Source organism: Anopheles maculipalpis, chromosome 2RL (genome assembly GCF_943734695.1).
Source record: "Anopheles maculipalpis chromosome 2RL, idAnoMacuDA_375_x, whole genome shotgun sequence".
NCBI classification, from domain to species: Eukaryota; Metazoa; Arthropoda; class Insecta; order Diptera; family Culicidae; genus Anopheles; species Anopheles maculipalpis.
In genome coordinates, this window is record NC_064871.1 from 49,254,378 (window position 1) to 49,271,873 (window position 17,496).

The 17,496-nt window shown below is 42.3% G+C and overlaps 3 protein-coding genes across 8 annotated transcripts in view; 2 read left to right on the forward strand and 1 right to left on the reverse strand.

Moving 5' to 3' along the window:
• LOC126559687 (DNA topoisomerase I, mitochondrial) overlaps positions 1–17,496 on the forward strand; it is a 524,180-nt gene that overhangs the window by 187,066 nt on the left and 319,618 nt on the right. The window lies entirely within an intron of this gene.
• The window catches only part of LOC126556917 (uncharacterized), a 163,569-nt gene that overhangs the window by 83,972 nt on the left and 62,101 nt on the right, over positions 1–17,496 (reverse strand). The window lies entirely within an intron of this gene.
• LOC126556613 (neurexin-1) overlaps positions 1–17,496 on the forward strand; it is a 93,001-nt gene that overhangs the window by 42,468 nt on the left and 33,037 nt on the right. For all 6 annotated transcript variants that reach the window (XM_050211956.1, XM_050211959.1, XM_050211961.1 and 3 more), the window contains exons 5-6: positions 3,396–3,531; positions 9,755–9,904. In XM_050211956.1, the coding sequence (XP_050067913.1) occupies positions 3,396–3,531; positions 9,755–9,904 (286 nt within the window). The remainder of the gene's footprint in view (positions 1–3,395; positions 3,532–9,754; positions 9,905–17,496) is intronic.

Genomic DNA, 17,496 nt, shown 5'->3' on the forward strand with positions numbered 1-17,496 from the left:
TTGGGATGGCTTTTGTAAATGCACTTTCGAAAGTTTGGTTACGTCTGATTAGTTATAACTAAGAGACAGCATATTTGCACTATTTTTATTAGGATTGCTATCAGAAGAGCATGTACATAACTGGTGCACATGTTTTTATATTTTATGTATGTATGTATGTATGTATGTATGTATGTATGCTTGTTTTTAAAAGCTTTCAAAAATCGTAACTTCCTTTTACTGTTATGCACCACGTTACACGAAAACCGGTGTATCCACGAAACCTGCCCAGCTGAGCTCCACCAATAGTATACTCCAGAGTAAGCTTAAATGTTGCTTTTGGGACGGCCTCGAAAAATTCTACCGTATCATACCGGAATCATAATCGATTTATGTTCCTTTGTTTCGGTCGTTGGGATAGCACCCAACAGTATCAGAAGCAGCACTACAAGCGACTGCACGAGTGTGACATTCGGGATTCAGGCACATTCTCGTCCATCGTACTATAGCCTCAGCATCCTCTTCCACTGCCAGTACCTCCAAAACTTAGCACATCATCATAAATCAAATCTCAATTACGATTCCTAACGTGCCTGCGGGGTTCACCGTATACATGCGAGTCACACACACACACGTGCATTATTTCCATTTATTCGGCCCTTCGTCATCGTTTCTGGTTGTGTCAGGTCTGGTGCTACATTTGCACACACCCGCACAACAGCGAACCTGCTTATCCAAAATGAACGGTCAAAGATTTCAAAAGTTTGTCCCACATCGCAAAAATCTTCAGTTATGAGGAAGAATTTGATGATCGCATCCAGTGTCTATCCAGATGGAATTTAGAAGGTTGGGTAATAAAAATGCGAGAATCAAAATCAATAACCAAATATAATGAAGAGGTGGAAAATATTCCACTTTCTTTGTGAGTCTGTGTTGGGATAGACACTAAGCCTTATTTATTGATAAATCAAATATTTATTTCTTATCCATTGATTTAACACAGTTGCAAATTATATTCCACTTGCTTCCTGGCAAGTCAATGATGTAGGTAATTGAACATTAAATTTAAGTATCTTCCCCCAATGTTCGCAAACTTTTATACACATCTTATTTGAAATTCTCGCCTACCTCTTACCATTGCTTAAAAGCTCAGTTACGCCTTAGAAAGAGTTGATCGTTCGTTAGGAGACACTGTCCCCAAGAGACGCACAAAAATGACACTCAAGGGTGGCTTCTAGCCATCCAAAGCGACATATGCGACACACTCACACACAGCGTCTCGATGTACTACCGTCGTTGTGATGGACCGGTACTGTCGGTTCCCTCATATCTGGTATTACATACACCCGGCAGAGTGCATCCGAGATTTGGAGACAAAAGTTAAAACTTAATGTTCTACCTGTACACGACACGAGACGGCTAGGGTTTTGTAGAGTTCGTTATGTTTGCCACAACCATCACCACCACGATCATCGTTTTAATGAGGCTAAAGTAGTTTGCGTAATTAATGTACGAGCGTCTGGGGAGCACGTGGTCGTTATGATGCTTTCGCAAAATCGCTTCACACCAGCAAGAAACCAACAGCGAAAACCGTGAAACTGTAGCAATTTGATGAAAAACCTTTGGAAACATTAACTCATTATAAGCAATCCTTGGGTGGAGTGGGGTTTGCAGTTGAGCTAGATGGGACGTTAAATGAAAATTTGCTATGAATTAAATTGTTTTCTGCATCATACAAGATGCGTCAATTGTAGTTATTTTTGTTTGTGTAAACTAAGCTGTTGTGACTGCGAATTGTGTAAATATTCAGACAAATAGGCAGCAAGTTGGGTTTATCGATATAGTTCATTTATATAACCAACATAGTACGTACCATATTCAAGCGGCTCGGTGGTATAGGTGACAGCGGCGCCGGTCTTCAATCGCCAGGACCGGGGTTCAAATCCCGTTCGGACCGTCTCCCCATAGTGAGGCCTGACTTACAAACTACGTGGTATCGGTAGTCTAGTAAGCCATTTTCGATGGTCGGCATGACCTTAGAGGTCGTTACGTCGTACAATCTGCATTTACAATCTAGGTATATGGGTATGATCAAGTCAAGTCAATGAAGCAACAGCAGCAATAGCAGTATAGAACCTCTGGAGGTTGTGGTGCCAAAGATGAAAGCATTCAAAGTGTCCTTTAAGACGACAAACTCACATTTACTAATCACTACAAATTTATGATTTCAAATATAATTACTCCGCACGGGTCTGGGCTTATGAATAACTAACTGATTTATCAGTTCAACGTAAACTTAAACATATTCTGTCATCAACGGGTTTGTATGTATCTGTATTTTGCGAATAGATTTTAGAACATAATTGGCAACAAGGTTGGTTTAACTGATTCTCGAGCAAAAAAGGAAAAAAGTTTACAGCTTTGAAGGTAATATTTTTTATTCCTCTTCGCTGTTATTATATAAAATCTTTGGTAAAAATATGTGATGAAAACTAACTAGAGCTACTACTAGATAAGAGATTGAAAAATAAAACAATAAGAATCTGTTCAAGTGGCTTTTATTGTAGCCCATTTGAGGGACGTATTTAATAAAATGAAATGTAAATAACGACTTTGTAAGGGTAAACACGCCTTGCCAACGTTCAACAGCACTTTTTTCGCCGGAAAATCTCCTGCGTTGAAGGCAGGAAGCATAAGTTTTCATTTTATTCGCTGTTGAGACGATGGTAAGAGAAAATGCATTTACACGCTGGGGTGTCTGATGGTATTGCAAACAAACAGCATCCCACAAACGAGGATGGATAATGTAGAAATTTATCAAAATAAATGCAGTTGGGTAGGGCTGGAATACAGGCTTCGTAGTTTTGTTCAAATTGGTCTTTCAAAAACTTTTTATTTATTTTCTTTAAGAAAGCATTTCCTTTTTCTTTTTCACTATCCAACATTTGTCAACAAATTCTTTAAACATTGTTACTATTCGTTCCTGACTGTGCCTACACCTAGATTCCCCTAAAAAAATGCCACACATTTCACGAGAGAGTTTATAAGGAGGAAAAGTTGCTGATCGGCGACGAGAGTCGCGTGGAAGTAAATTTTCACAAAAATCGTTAGCAAATGTCATCTCATCCACTTCTGTTCTGTCCTTCTCGGTAGTCAATGTGCATATACACATCATTCCCACGTGTTACCCGTGCTAGTTTTGTTGCGATCGTGGTAAATCGTTGAATCTGTCCTCCGGTTCCTTCCATTACAAGATGTTCTCCCGTCGTCTCGTGCGCTACCATGTTTTCGAATGTACAGTCCAGAGCTGTCAAAACGCATAAAAAGCTGAAGCATGTCGTCGTAAGCGAAACATACTAACAAGCCTGTGTTTGTGTTTTCTTGTTTGATTTGGTGGTGGCGGTTTTTTCTTGCAGCAACTTCGCACCAACGTTACGGATGCCTGCGAGCGTCACGATCCTTGCCAGCACGGTGGCATCTGCATATCAACCGACTCGGGTCCAATCTGCGAGTGTCGAAACGTGGAATACGAGGGAACGTACTGCGAACGAGGTAGGTACTACTGCTGGCACCCCAAAAATTTGGGTCCGAAATTGACACAAACTTAAATCCTTTAACCATGAAGCGCACAAAGAAACTGTTGAAAGAAATCGTAAATTATGCTCCCGACGATGCGCTAGTACACTCGCCTAGCTGTGTGTTCTCCCGATATGATAAAGGCGTTATGCAAGACTCTCGGCTCGTTCGAACCACTAGAAACGATCACACTTGCAAGTTCTCGCTCACCAGAACTGTTCCAACCAGCCGCTGTTTGCGCTGTAAAATCCAATCTGCAGTGCTGTCCGCGCGGTGCCTTATTTTATCGGATTTTATATGTGTGCTTTCGGGTGAATGGGACGATAACGCGACGGGTGCAGAAATCGAACACTCCACCACAGCCTGCGTGCGTATCCTACCCAATAAAGTAACCATATTTCCCATCCAATAGCTAAACGGATAAGGGATTTCCGGTTTATGGTACGCTGGCGCACTCTTGCGCTCCACTGCTTCTGCGGGGCGAGAAAATAATAACGATAAACGGTTGGCCAGGAGACATATACATACATTCTTTCGGCCAAGAAATGTCACCACAATCGGGGACAGTTTGACCCAAATCGAATCGCATTTCGCGATCGATCGAGGTGAATTTATGCATATTTACGAATGTAATCAATTTATGATTATCGGACATTCGGCAATCTGACCCATCGGGACGACCATACCACCAGAAAGAACGGCGAACGAAACTTTGAGAAACAAATTATTTGAAGCGTAAACGATGAGGCCAAATTTGAAACCGAACAATTATTTGTTCATGCGATTTTTTGTTTGTGTTTTCCTTTTTTCGTTCTTGTGTAGCGCTAATGAATGCTGGGAAGATTGCAGTAAATCAAGATTGCTGTCAGTTTGGTTTCTTCCGGTTCCGTTGCGTTGTGATGTGTTTTTTTTTGTGTGCTCTTTTTCATACAGGTTGTGTATTTCGCGCTGCCAACGCGACCACCAGAAACACTGCTTGGCGCACATTGGGCACACGGTTGGCGGTGCGAACAATTTTGATAAATCGCTCCTACATTTCGTTACAGCACCAACAGCAAGAGCAGCAGAGTCTTGGTGAAGCGTAAAGCCTTTACGTAATTGTTTCGATTCGGTAGCCCATTTTGGTTCCGCTTTGCTCGGAACGTACTTTCGGTTCGGTTCTGCTCAGAAGGATTAACTTTTTTTTTTCGTTTCGTTCGTCCGTGTTTGCAACCGGAGCCACGGTTTGTCCTGTCAGCGTTCAGAGTGATGGAGTGGAAGTGGTTGTAGTGTGAGGATAATTTAATACATTTGATTGATCATCCGTGAATGGACGAAAGCTTGTGGAATAGCTGTTGGGATCGGTTGAAAAGAACTTTAAGTTGTGTGTTTTTATTACTAAACATGGACATGCGATCCATGCGGAACATTGTGAAATCCTGTAATTCGAATAAATAAGAAGAAATTAAGCCCTTTTTTGAAACTGGGAAAATCGACTTGGTCTCACTGCTTACGGTAAGATCCTTACAAACAACCTACAGTAAGTAACGAGACAATAGTTGCTGCATAAACTCCCTGGATCTTGTTGGATGAGTTCCATACCTTGGCCATGTAACTCGATTCGTCCCAATTCGGATCCGTTTTCAGCTGCAGTGTAATAATGAGCACCATATATCTTCGCAAAAGGACTCCTCAAACATTGCCTTTGTTAGGGAACATCGTCCTAGGAAACATCGCTTTGTTCACAAGCAGATATTAAGCAGATAGTCTCTCTAGAAATCTACCGTACCGCTCGGTATTCCATTGTAATGTGCTCTAACTTACACACAACCTTGCTCTAGTTTCAAGGATATTCCGCTTATCGTAATAAATATGAATTTCAAATCAGGCTAAAATATCTCACCCTACCAGGCGAACTGGCCAGATTCTAGGTGGTAGCGCTGATGATGCTATGAATAAGAAGGGATTTTGACCATTTGTACCAGGATAGCAACGGTAGAGCTGACGCTTGTATGTAAACGTTTTGCTCCAACATGGTGGTGGGAGCATGTGTAACATTTGGGACCATGCCTGAGTGCTTTGTGATATGGCGGGTCGGACTTTAAATTGAATTTTTGAATGCATGAAAACGGGGTATGAGATTATGGCGGAGCGTTCCGGGAGATAGTAGATGGAGACCGGCGCACCCCATCCTTGACGGATCGTCCTTGGAGAATATTTAAGAGAAGCAACCGACCAACCTTTACACCCGGAAGATTCGTATCCATCGACTGTAGACTCGACGAGAATAGGCCGGGAGTTGCGGTAGAGAGAGAGAGAGAGAGAGAGAGAGAGAGAGAGAGAGAGAGAGAGATAGATAGAAAGGAAAGAGAGCGTGTCTTTTACAATTTGCAAACTTCAGTCAGGATTTAATTTTATTTCACGGCCCTACTGTCACACACTCATACACCTTTCCGACTCTGTGTAACTCAGTACAACTGTACTTCGTAATACAGACAGACACACTCACATTCGGCGGAAGAAGGAAAGATCCTAAAGTTAGTACGACAGGCTGAGCGCAACAAACAAGCTTACACACGTTTGGAGGACATTTTATCACTTTTGCACAGTGTGCGCACTGTGGATGCTTGTTGGGACGAGATTCGGCCCCGGTTACTGTTGCAGACTAGCTGATAGGACGCGACGTTTGCAGAACGGTGGGCACCGTGCCAAACCGTGCAGTGCAAACGGAGGCGCGTGCCATTTTATTGCTAAAGATAGCAACCACTCCCGCTTGCTGGGGAAAGTGCGAGGCGATGATGGACTAAAAATAAATGCAATATTCTCACCCCAGTTCTCACGTTCCAGTTCCAGCGGCGGGCCGGTCGTTCAAAATTATGAAGTCCGCTTTACGTTTTTGGAGTGTGATGTAATCGGGAAAGGCATCGAGCAGAACAAAATGGCAATTAAAATTTTCTCACAGAAGATAGAGAAGGAAGGGAACAGGATCAAGCTATCGAAATTGGTTCATAAAAGATGGATTATGAAAGAAGTAAATTCATTCAAATTGTTCAATGGAGACGCCTAGTGCTTCGTTATTTAGTGTAAAGAATTGTTGAGTTTTAACAATAATTACATAATTCAGCTATTTTGAGGTGTAAAATTGAATTACGTGTTGTTAAGAACAAGAATATAAATACGAAAATTATCTGAAGATTATAAGAATTTAATAAGAATTTGCATGATGGAGGCGCCCGGTCTTGTTGAACTAACATTTAACTGTTTGGTAACATTTGTTATTGTTCTCGAATATAGATCTGGCCAGACCGTTCTATCGTTATAAAAAATAACCAGATCTGTCCACATGGATACTCAAAAATATAAAGCCAGTTAAATCTTCTCCTATGCTACAGACGGGCATATCCCGTGCGTATAACCGTATTGATTGATTTATTTAACGAATGTATGTGATTTTAATTCACACCCATGCGCTACACACTATACGCCTTTGGAAAAGTACAAAGCCATCACCGTGCACAGTTCTATGTTGGCACTTGATTGTATAGCACCGCCGGCACACTAAAAATAATGTCGCGTTGTGGTGCAACGGTTCCGTGTTATTGTCATCGTGTGCCATCCATTTGGGTAAGGCAACGGTAGGCTACCCAAAGCCCCTTTTTCTTTCACCCAATCTAGTTCGGTAGGTTGAGGCGTGTTCGAAATTTTAGCACTCAAACATCAAACCACTCCAAATACCCAACTCAACCACCTTCCCACTCGCTCTCTATTTCTCTCTCTCCTTGCGAAACAAATTCATTGTCCTCTTATATTTGGTACGACAAATGCACTACACCAAATCCTGGACCATCACCATCCGGAAAGCATCCGATAATGATGAAAGCGACCAATTTGGTTCTGCCCGGTCGTGTGAACGAACACCGATTTCGAAAAACGGGCTCGTGATATTTCACAGGGAGGTACGAGCGGTTAGTTTGCTCGTAAATTTATGAACGCGGCCTACGAAAGGATTTGCCTGCCGCGTGGTCAAATTCGACCCGAGCGCGGCTGTGTACATCAATTTGGTGTATGTCTCGCTGTAGCAGCTGCAGCTGGTGCAATGCAGTTGCAAATAACACTAAGCGAACGCACGTGTACATAAAGCAATCCGTGGCGTACGCAATCTGGTACTTTTTGCAAACGCGTAACGTATCAGTGCGATGAACGAAACATGATGGTTATATGCAACACGACCATTACATCTTGTGTGCGTGGTGCGAAGTGCGATAAAGCCAATAGTGTCCTCTATATTCTGTCTGATGTTTCTGTAGTCCTTGAAGAGAAGAATGTTGTAACGTAAACCAAAACATTTGCCATTAATCCAAGACTACATCATCAAGATTATGATAGTTACGAATCACTGTGTACTTCAATGTGATCCTTAAATCATACAGAGAAGTGGGAAATATTTATCCAGATGTTGGAACATTTCCAACCGTTAAATGTCAAACACTAAGCATTGTTTTGATAAAGTTTAAATTAAGTTTCAGCTCGTAAAAGGTCACAGTTTGTCAACCGCAAGCTATTGCTCTGACATTTTGTTTGTTCAAGAATCTGGTCTGCCCTTGCCGTAGATCTTGAAACGCCTCAGTGCGGTCGATTTCGTTCGGTGCGAAACACGTGGCACCGAATCGACTTTCGTCAAATAAACAACGTGAATCTTGCGTATGCCACCCTCTGGCCATGCGAACCGGAGTCTGAGTGTGTTTCTCTCTCAAACATTTGGACTCTCGATCTTCGGATCGAATCCGGAATCTAGTTAGGATGTGAAGATAGAAACAACAGACGGTTATGTCCCGACGTGCTCTGCCAGTCTATGAACTCAAGCAAATAAGATTAATTGTCCTTTGGATGGTGCTAACAGTACTGCTACTGCTACTGCTGCTTCTGCTGCAAGTCCTGCTGCGTTGGGTTGGGTGAGCACACTTCCTCCAACAAGCAGTTCAGACTCCATTCCACCAACCAGGCAAAAAACGCTGGGGGCAAATCTTGAAAAGGGACCGCTTTTACGAAAAACTCCACGGTCTACTGCAGGCACTGTCGGGAGCGTTTCCGGACCGCATCGATCCGGCTCACATGATAAATAATCGTAAAAGGATAATAAAAATAATAAAATTTGGCACCCAGCCAACCGTCGACCCGATTCCCCCGACGATCGGGAAATACCCCGATGCCCGATGTCTCACACTTCTGTGCAGCGTTTGCCACACCATTTGGACCTAACTTGGGACTGTACTCGGGATGGCAGCAAACCAACCGACTCGGGGTTTCGGTGGCTAAATCGCGTCAACCCCATTGCTAACGGTTTTGGCGGGGAGGCGGAGGAAGAATAAAATGGGTTGAAATATAAACTGGAGCATCATTAAAAATTTTAAGGACCCCGGAATAGACCCAGGAAGACAGCATCCGGATACAAGAGGACCAAGCCTGTTTGCCGACGAATTTCGCTTATCTCGGCGCTTTTCTCAGTGCACTCGGTTTCCTTGATTTTAATTACGATCACATAAACGAGCACTTGAAAACGGTGGCTTCAAACCACCGACTGCTTCCCATGGAGTGTTGGGTAAAATGGTAATAACTAACCCAACCTACGACAAAAACGAACGACTTGTGGTTGATATTCGTCGGGCTATTGATCGAGCCGACCGTTCGAACCAACCAGCTTCCATATTGTGTTGACATTGCTCAAACAGCTTCATGTTTGTTCCCGGCATCAGGCTAGAGGACGCACCCGAGGACCTCTCCGTCCTTCTAGGGTATGGAAATTGATGACAAATAAATTAAGGATAAGCGATAGTTTATAGAATCGGCAACTTGGTTGACACCTTACAGCAGAGTTTCGCTATCGAACCAAACGACCCGTGCGATGCAGTCACCATAATTCACTGGATATACATCTGTACCACGATAATGATGTCGTTGGAAGATATATAAACCACCAAATAAGATAATTTTTTTCCTACCGTGATAAATACCTCTTGCGGCAGAAAAATGCTGGACGTGAAATAAATAAATACCAAGAACCAGGGAAACACACTTAAACAGAATTGATAACAATACGGTTCGCCATAAGGAGGAGCAGCTTACCTGGACAGTTTAAGATATAGTTTCAGCAACAATGCAGTCAACGACAACAACTAACCATTCTTGCATTTTTTTTTTGCTTCGACCTCTTTTCCCGCAGACAAAGCACCATCGGAGGCAACGTTCCGTGGAACCGAGTTTCTCTCGTACGATTTAGGACAGACGGGCGGTGAACCGATCGTTAGCGCCCAGGATGCCATCACGCTATACTTTCGTACTCGCCAACCGAACGGACTACTTTTCTACACCGGTAAGTGCTAGTGGTGTGGCGTTAGCAAAGTGACATTGTTCCCCAATTCCTCGTTTCCTTCTGTTTATTTGCCCTTCCCCGTTCGAAGAATGTAGAGCAAGAGTGCGATATGATAAAGTGGGGCCGTTTGGCGGTAACAATCAACTGCAGAAATAGAGTCGGGATTAAACGATAATTTAATTTTCCACTAGAGTCCAAGAGTCCCGGTTCCCGCAGATTTGCCTACCTCGGCATCATAACTCGTTGCGAAACGTGCGAATGTCTCCCGCCCGCTTTTGTGACACAATAAAAACGCACCACGTACACACCAATCCACTTGGTCAGCAAATGGTGTACCGTACCCTTCGCAAGAAATCGTAAAATAAAGAATCCTCATTCAGCTTTCTGAAGCGCATCGCAATCAACCCCCGACCCACGCGCTTCGGGATGATAGGTAGCGTTCCCTACGAATGCTGGCCATGTGAGAGGAGCAAGGTTAAATCGATGGTTTTGACCTGTGAACGAACAAAGAACGCACCAGGTAGAACGCACTCGAGTGACAAAGTGTGCTGAAAGATATAAAAATTCTTACGATGGTCCTGTTGGGGTTTTGTTGTGCTTTCTTGGACTTGGTATGCAAGTGACGGGCAGGGAAAAATGGATACGTACACCCATAAAAATATTACCTAATGTGCTTCCCACACATACACACACACACACCAAGCTTTACCGAGCAGGAGAAAGAGTGACAGGTTCGTTCTTACAGGATATCACAATATCCTCACGGGTATGGTTCGGTGGTACGGGCGCTTGGTCACATTTCAACGCGTCCCTTACTCATGTACGTTTTATGATTGTCGCCTTCACGTAACCCCTGGATTCGGGTCATTCGAAATAGGAGGGGGGGAAGTGAATTGTAGCCGAATGTTTGGATGTTCGCTTGCAACACTACTTTTGTCGTCCGGACACCGCGTGCAAAGCTAGCAAACTGCCCTAAGACAATGCTAACGCTTGTCACCTTTTACATCACTGCCATTCTGCGCTACCTTTTGGTGCTTTGAACCTATTTCTCCCTTCCAAGGCGCGCGTTCCTTATACCAGATATGTCAAACAAACGATTTGTAAATCCTTGCACAACATAACTGAACCTAAAAAAAGTAATTAACTAGAAACTGATGTTTCCACATCTAAAATTTGGCTGTAGAGTTGATACATCACAAAATGTTGAATTTTCTTCTGGTTTATACATGCAATTTTATCCGAAAACAATGAAAATTTATAAATTAATATTAACGATTGAAGAGAAGAGAAAAAAGAATAAGAAGAAATTACCACTTCGACAACTATTATTCGATGCTCTATTAGACAAGGTTTGTTTAGGGTATGTCGGTCAGAGAACCATAATCATAATTAAAATCATAAAATTTTGTTATTATTTATAGCATTATTTTATTAAACCCTAAAATACCCTAACTTATTCTATCCAGCCTAATTTTAATACGAAGAGAAACTAAGCTGTGCGTCTTAATGTGTTGGCGTGTCGATCGAGAAGAGCGAGAGTCCGTTGCTCCTTCCGCTGATAAGGCAGGAGAAACGGACTGATGATTGTGTGTTTATACCAGTAGTGAAGTTATAGTGCAGCTACAAGAATATTATACCACATAATTATATAATAATAATTGTTTACAAGTTCAAAATTAAAAAAGTTAATTTTGTGGGGCGCGGCACCGTTCTTCAAACAGCAAGATCGGGGTTCAAATCCCATCTGGGACCGTCCCCCCGTAGTGAGGACTGACTTACCTCATTATGTGATATTCATAAGTCAATACGGTCAGGCCGTTCATACGAAAAAAAAAGTTAATTTTGTGTTGGAAACCCATATCTGCACCGAATAATATGCCTCGCACGAATGCCATACGAGCGGTCGCTCCCGTTTATAGATAAGTTTATATTTAATTTGTAAAATTTACCTTAGAACCAGGTTCAAAGAGGTTCAAATCCCGACGAAACGTTCCCCCAAAGACGTGGTGACAATGATAAAAAACAACTTTTATCACCAAAAAGGTTCTCTAAACATCAGACGATTAAAAAAATCGGCCCGGTGATATAGGCGACTGCTGCGCCGGTCTTCAAACGGCAGGACCAGAGTTCAGAACTCATCCGTGGTATCGGTAGTCTAGTAAGCCACTCGATGGCCGGCGTGATCTTAGAAGGTCGTTATGCCAAGAAGAAGTACATAAAAGTTACAAAGTTTTTGTAAATCCGTACAACGTTGCTTAATATTTTTAAGGCCCACTGTAAATCTTATGACCAGAAAATGGGTTTGAATCGTGCTTCCGGAAGGCAGAAAATTTTTTTCCGTATTTTCTCTTTCCCAATCCAGTCAATATGAGTTTGACATCACTGCTTTCCACCGTACAACGTTTTTTTTTCTTTGTGATGGTGTGCCATTGCCAGCGAAACGTTAGGACTCATCATCCCATCTCCACTGATCCCGACCTGACCGATGCTACTGTAAACTGTGAGTTGTGAGATTGAGCTAACCGTTCTACGAATGCTGGGACCTTCGGTTTCGGATCTTGCTTTTAGCTTTTTCTCATCGTCCACTCTCGCTTCCTCACCTTCTCCACTCCAGTATGGTTGCATTTGCACGAACCTAATCGTGATGCCAGCCGTGGGAGCGAGAAACGATAAACGGCAAGCATCTTTTATGGGTGGATGTAATCTAATTAAGATAATTGCTGCTTTGGCCTTCCGTGAATGGTTCCCCCGGCGTACGGCCCGGCTAAGGAGCAACTAAAACGATAAGCATCGGACAGAGAAAACTCTTCGCACGAATGGTGGTGCATTTCTGGTCACCACACTCGAAAGGTTCGCTTGCCTTTAAAAAATGCTGCAATAATAATAAAACCCAACACCATTCGTGGCATTTGGTAGGATTCGAATACTTCCTTTTATATTGTTTATTTAATGTGATCTTTAGCAACTGCTAAGAGCAATGTTAGCAAAAGTTGTCCTTATAAAATAAATAATTACAATACACCAAAAGTATGTCTCTCTTGAACAAACGCATTGTGAATGTTATTAGAATGAAAAAGCGTTCTAAAAATAAAATGATATCATAAAACGATCACCCATACACATACTGGTGGTACGCTTCACCTATCGAACCGAGGAAATGGATTACCTGCACGTGGGAGCCTCGCAGTTTTTGCCGAGAAAATCAATTTTCCTCATTAAATTTTCATTAACGTACGTCGGGCGTTAGTCAGCCAATCCGGTGTTTGGGACCGATACCCGAGCCAACCATTTTCCTCATTTGCGCATCGGTATACAGAAACTGGACCAGCTTCCCATCCCTGGATCCGCCAGAACGATTCCAGCCATCGAAGTGTGGCAATTCCACGAAATACTCGATTATGGCAAACACAGAATGCTCGATTTGTTCGATTTTGTGCGGAAACGGAACACTCTGCATGTGTGTGTACCTGCGTCCGAGCAGTGGAGGGATAAAGTGCGACAAGGGAGAGATACAGATAGAGAGAGAGAGAGAGAGAGAGAGAGAGAGAGAGAGAGAGAGCTCGGAAGGGGAAGGAAGCACAAAAAGAAGAAGACAACATGGAGGAAATATTTATATCGAATCAAATTAAAATTGATTTGATTTGTTTGCCGTTGGAGGTGATGGTGTGTATGTGCGTGGTGACGCAATGTGGGGTGTTCGAGTAGCAGAGTATCTGTGTCGGTATGCCGACACCATTTTTTGCTTTCTTCCATCTTTTTTTTTTTTTGTTTGATGCCCTCCAATGGAAAGAATGAATGTTTCTGAACTCCCGTCCATCTACACCCCTCACCAATATTCCCACGGTTCAGAGAAAAACCCATTTTTCATTGAACGAAAAGCCGGGATGGACGGGTCGAAGGATCCGAATGTTCGCTCGCTAAAAATAGACACCTGGAAATGGATGGTTACGTGAAAAATAGATTATCCGTTGGACCTTTAAATCAGAATGGAGAGAAGAGTTGGTGCCTGGACACCGGAAGCGTGAGGGACCTGTTGTTTGTGGGCAGGAAAAACGATCAACAGCATGTGAGAAGCGGATGTGGTATGATGTCTTTTGGGCTGGAAAAGCGATTTCATTGTGAACCGAATGAACCCAAAATTGCATCCCACTATGGTTGTTTGTGTATGTGCGCTGTACGGACGATATTAATTACGAAATGTATTTTTGATGAGGTTGTGCAAAACTTGCAAATATAATGATGTCACGCAAGCGAATAAACTATTTACATGTTTGAGGCATAATTTTGAAATAGTGCTTAGCATTAAAGTGCTTTGAGGTTAGGTTTTTAAATACCATTTATTACCTTAATATTGAAAGCATAGATTTAAAAACCCAAGTAATTTGATGCATTTTGCATTTGAGGATCATTGTGTCCTCTCGACCTATAAAAAAAATATTAAAGCTTCCATACATGGACTATGTAATTAGTAACTATTAGCTTCCTCCTCAATCGAGAATTTTTTTGCTCTTCCTGATGTCTAGCCAAATAAGAATCGAGTTTCAAAACATCTTCTTAACATTTCTGAACAATGTCCAATGACATTTAATGCATTTGACAATACAGCAATGACAGCGGAGAGCTGTCATACGTCAATATAAATAAAATTAAAAAATATTATCTAATGCGGGACATATTCCGTCTCTAACACGTTCGAAACAACCCTATCTAAAGTACTCTTTGACGGCAAAACAGCAGTAGAATCGATTGAGAACTAAAGAACGATATTTAATGTTGTTTAAACTTTGATCCAGTGGCCAGAGCATCCTTCTAAGCCAAAACATCTTGCCTCACTCACTCGAAATAACTGACGACACATTTTATAGTGAAAATTCCCTTTGTGGCAGTGGATGAGTTGGTGGTCAAAACGACTCCTAACTGGCCTCATTAGCGATATATTTTATACTCTATACGAAGTAACAACTGATCATCAAAATTCTGAAAGAAAAATTGTGGAAATTTTTTGCGACAGTTATAACACCTACAGACTGTTACTGTCCTAGCGAACTACCGATGAAACATCCAGGAATGCTTCTTGAATGTAGAAATAGATCAAAATTTAGTATATTAAGCTATCAAAGGCATATAGAGACCTTATTTTACTACTTAAGTTGGTGTATTTTCTTGTACGTTTTGTCCTGTTCATCTTGATTACATATTTCTTCTCATCACTACCACAGAAAGTTCTTGTCTCCTACGCGATGTATAATTAGAATTAATTATTTCCTAATGCGAGACACACACAGTTACATCCTGTTGCGGCCACGTTCGTAACAAGCTTAGGAGAATTTTTCTGACAACAAATGATTAATTAGATTAGAAGAAGCGTGAATTTGTACTTAACGATGATAACTGGCTAAGCAGTAGTCGTAGTACTTCCGGAAAGCAACACAGCCCAATGCAAGTTTTCATCAACCGTCAACACTCACCCATGAGCCATTGCGGTTCATCGATTAGCGAATGACAGAGAGGGCTCATTGAGCTGGTCTATGAAAAGCACCATTAATCCGGGTGCCCAGACTTCGTCAGAAATTAACTGATCTACCGAGTGGGAAGCGAGGCAACCATCTAGTGTCATGTGAAGGCGTACGAGACGCTACATCCAGATACCGGTCGGCTGGTCGTGTGGCGCTCGTGTGTGCTGGTAAAGAGAAAAAATATTGAAGGAATGGTTGATTGATGAACTCTCGACGCATCAACCTTCAGTTGCCAGCAGAGGTCATTATTCATCATTTATCCCACAACGCTTCCTCCTTTGGTCCATCTTTGAAGCGGACGGAACGCTTCCATCATGCAGCCTTTACGATGTACTTACTGGCAGTCGGTCGGTTGGGAAAGCACATCCGGACACAGGCCAATGTGATGTGAAAGCATCATTATTTTCTCGGGCTTAGCTAATTGAGTAAAGTGTGAAAAATATACAGTTTTACGTAGAGCAAACACAAAGACGGGATGCAAATGTTTGGTCCATTGTGTTGGTAGTGTATTGCACAAAGTATAAGCCTGCTTTCGGTCCTTCCTAAACAATCAAAACAGCAGCACCAAATCAATAGTCTGTTTAGTGACTGTCACTTGTACGCCCGGTACAGTTCAATGGCATAATTGGCGTTTTGAAAAGGGAACGACTCTCGATCTCCAAACAAACGACCAATCAATGACCCTAACGAAGCGAACGAGTACGATTGCAAAGCGCTATAGGCATCCCTATCAATCATAAACATTCATTTTGTTCCAATTCGCTCCTTTCCTCCTACCAGCGCCACATCCACCAGTGATGGCGAACGACCGGGCCACAATTGTTCGGGCTCGGGTCATTACGATGCACTGCCAATCCATGACCTCGTGTAATGAACGTTTTCTCCCTCCGAGCGTCTTCTTGGCACGCTGGTTGGCACATGAAATCCAATCGATCAAAAAGAGCTTTTAAATTGGCCTCGCAGACCAATGCTGCCAACGTCATGCAATTTGCTACTAGCACGCGCACTTGCTTCTAACTTCTCGACTGTACGCCACCAAAACGCCATCTTTGTCCTCTGCTTATTGGCACAGCAAATGAGTGTACGGTGATCGTGATAAGGCGACGACGGAGCGGGAATGAGTCCAAGCAAATTTAATACCATTCCGTGGAATAACGAGTTAAAAGGTCGTCCGCCGGGACTGCCTAACATTACGTTTCGTCTATTTCGCACGGTCGGAGGGAGAAAGAAATGCAAGTGTGTGAATTTATGTGCCATCGAGTGAGCCAACAGCTAAGCTAAAAGTCCGTTATGTCATTCGATCAGCCACAGAGCTCCTCTGCTACCGTTGAATATTCCTCTTTTGCTGGATAACGATGAAATCACCACTAGTGTACACTCTTTTATGAGATACTTCATACTACTGCACATGGCTTTTCCACATTTCACTTCTATGGTGCAACGACCTACTTGGGAGAGAAAGAGAGAAATATACTGTTGTACCGGACAGGTGACAACGTCATCTACGGACCGGTGCAGTAGGAACTCATTACCGCACTCGTCCTGTGTGCTGTGATAAATAAAACCGTCCTCAGCGTTAATTACTGTTGCCGGCAAACTGTCCTGTGCTCAAAATATTTTCCCCCAGACAGCAGAAGATAAAATGAGCGAATTTCATTTTGGAAAAGATGTGGGTAAATATTCTAATTTAGCTCTGATGTTGTCCCCCCCCCCCCCCCCCCGTAATAGGTCTGAATTAAACGTTTAGGGTTGATGGGAAAATTATGCTTTTCTCTTAAAGCTCGTACGTGATGCGGGAAAACCTATTTGAAATTTGCGGAGAGACGTATAAAGATTTTCGCCCTAAGTTAACGATGAATTTAAATTTTTATGAACAATTTCTATTTAAGTGTTCAATTTATAATTATTTTTCTGAAAGCTGAAAGATATAATTTAGTGTCAAAAATAAAGTTGAAGTATTTAAGAACTTGAATAAAATTTTGACCAGCAATAAGGACTGCTGAAGAAAAACCTACTCTACATCATCACAAACTCTTAAGCTATAAGAATAGATTAAACTAACATTTAACGGGACGG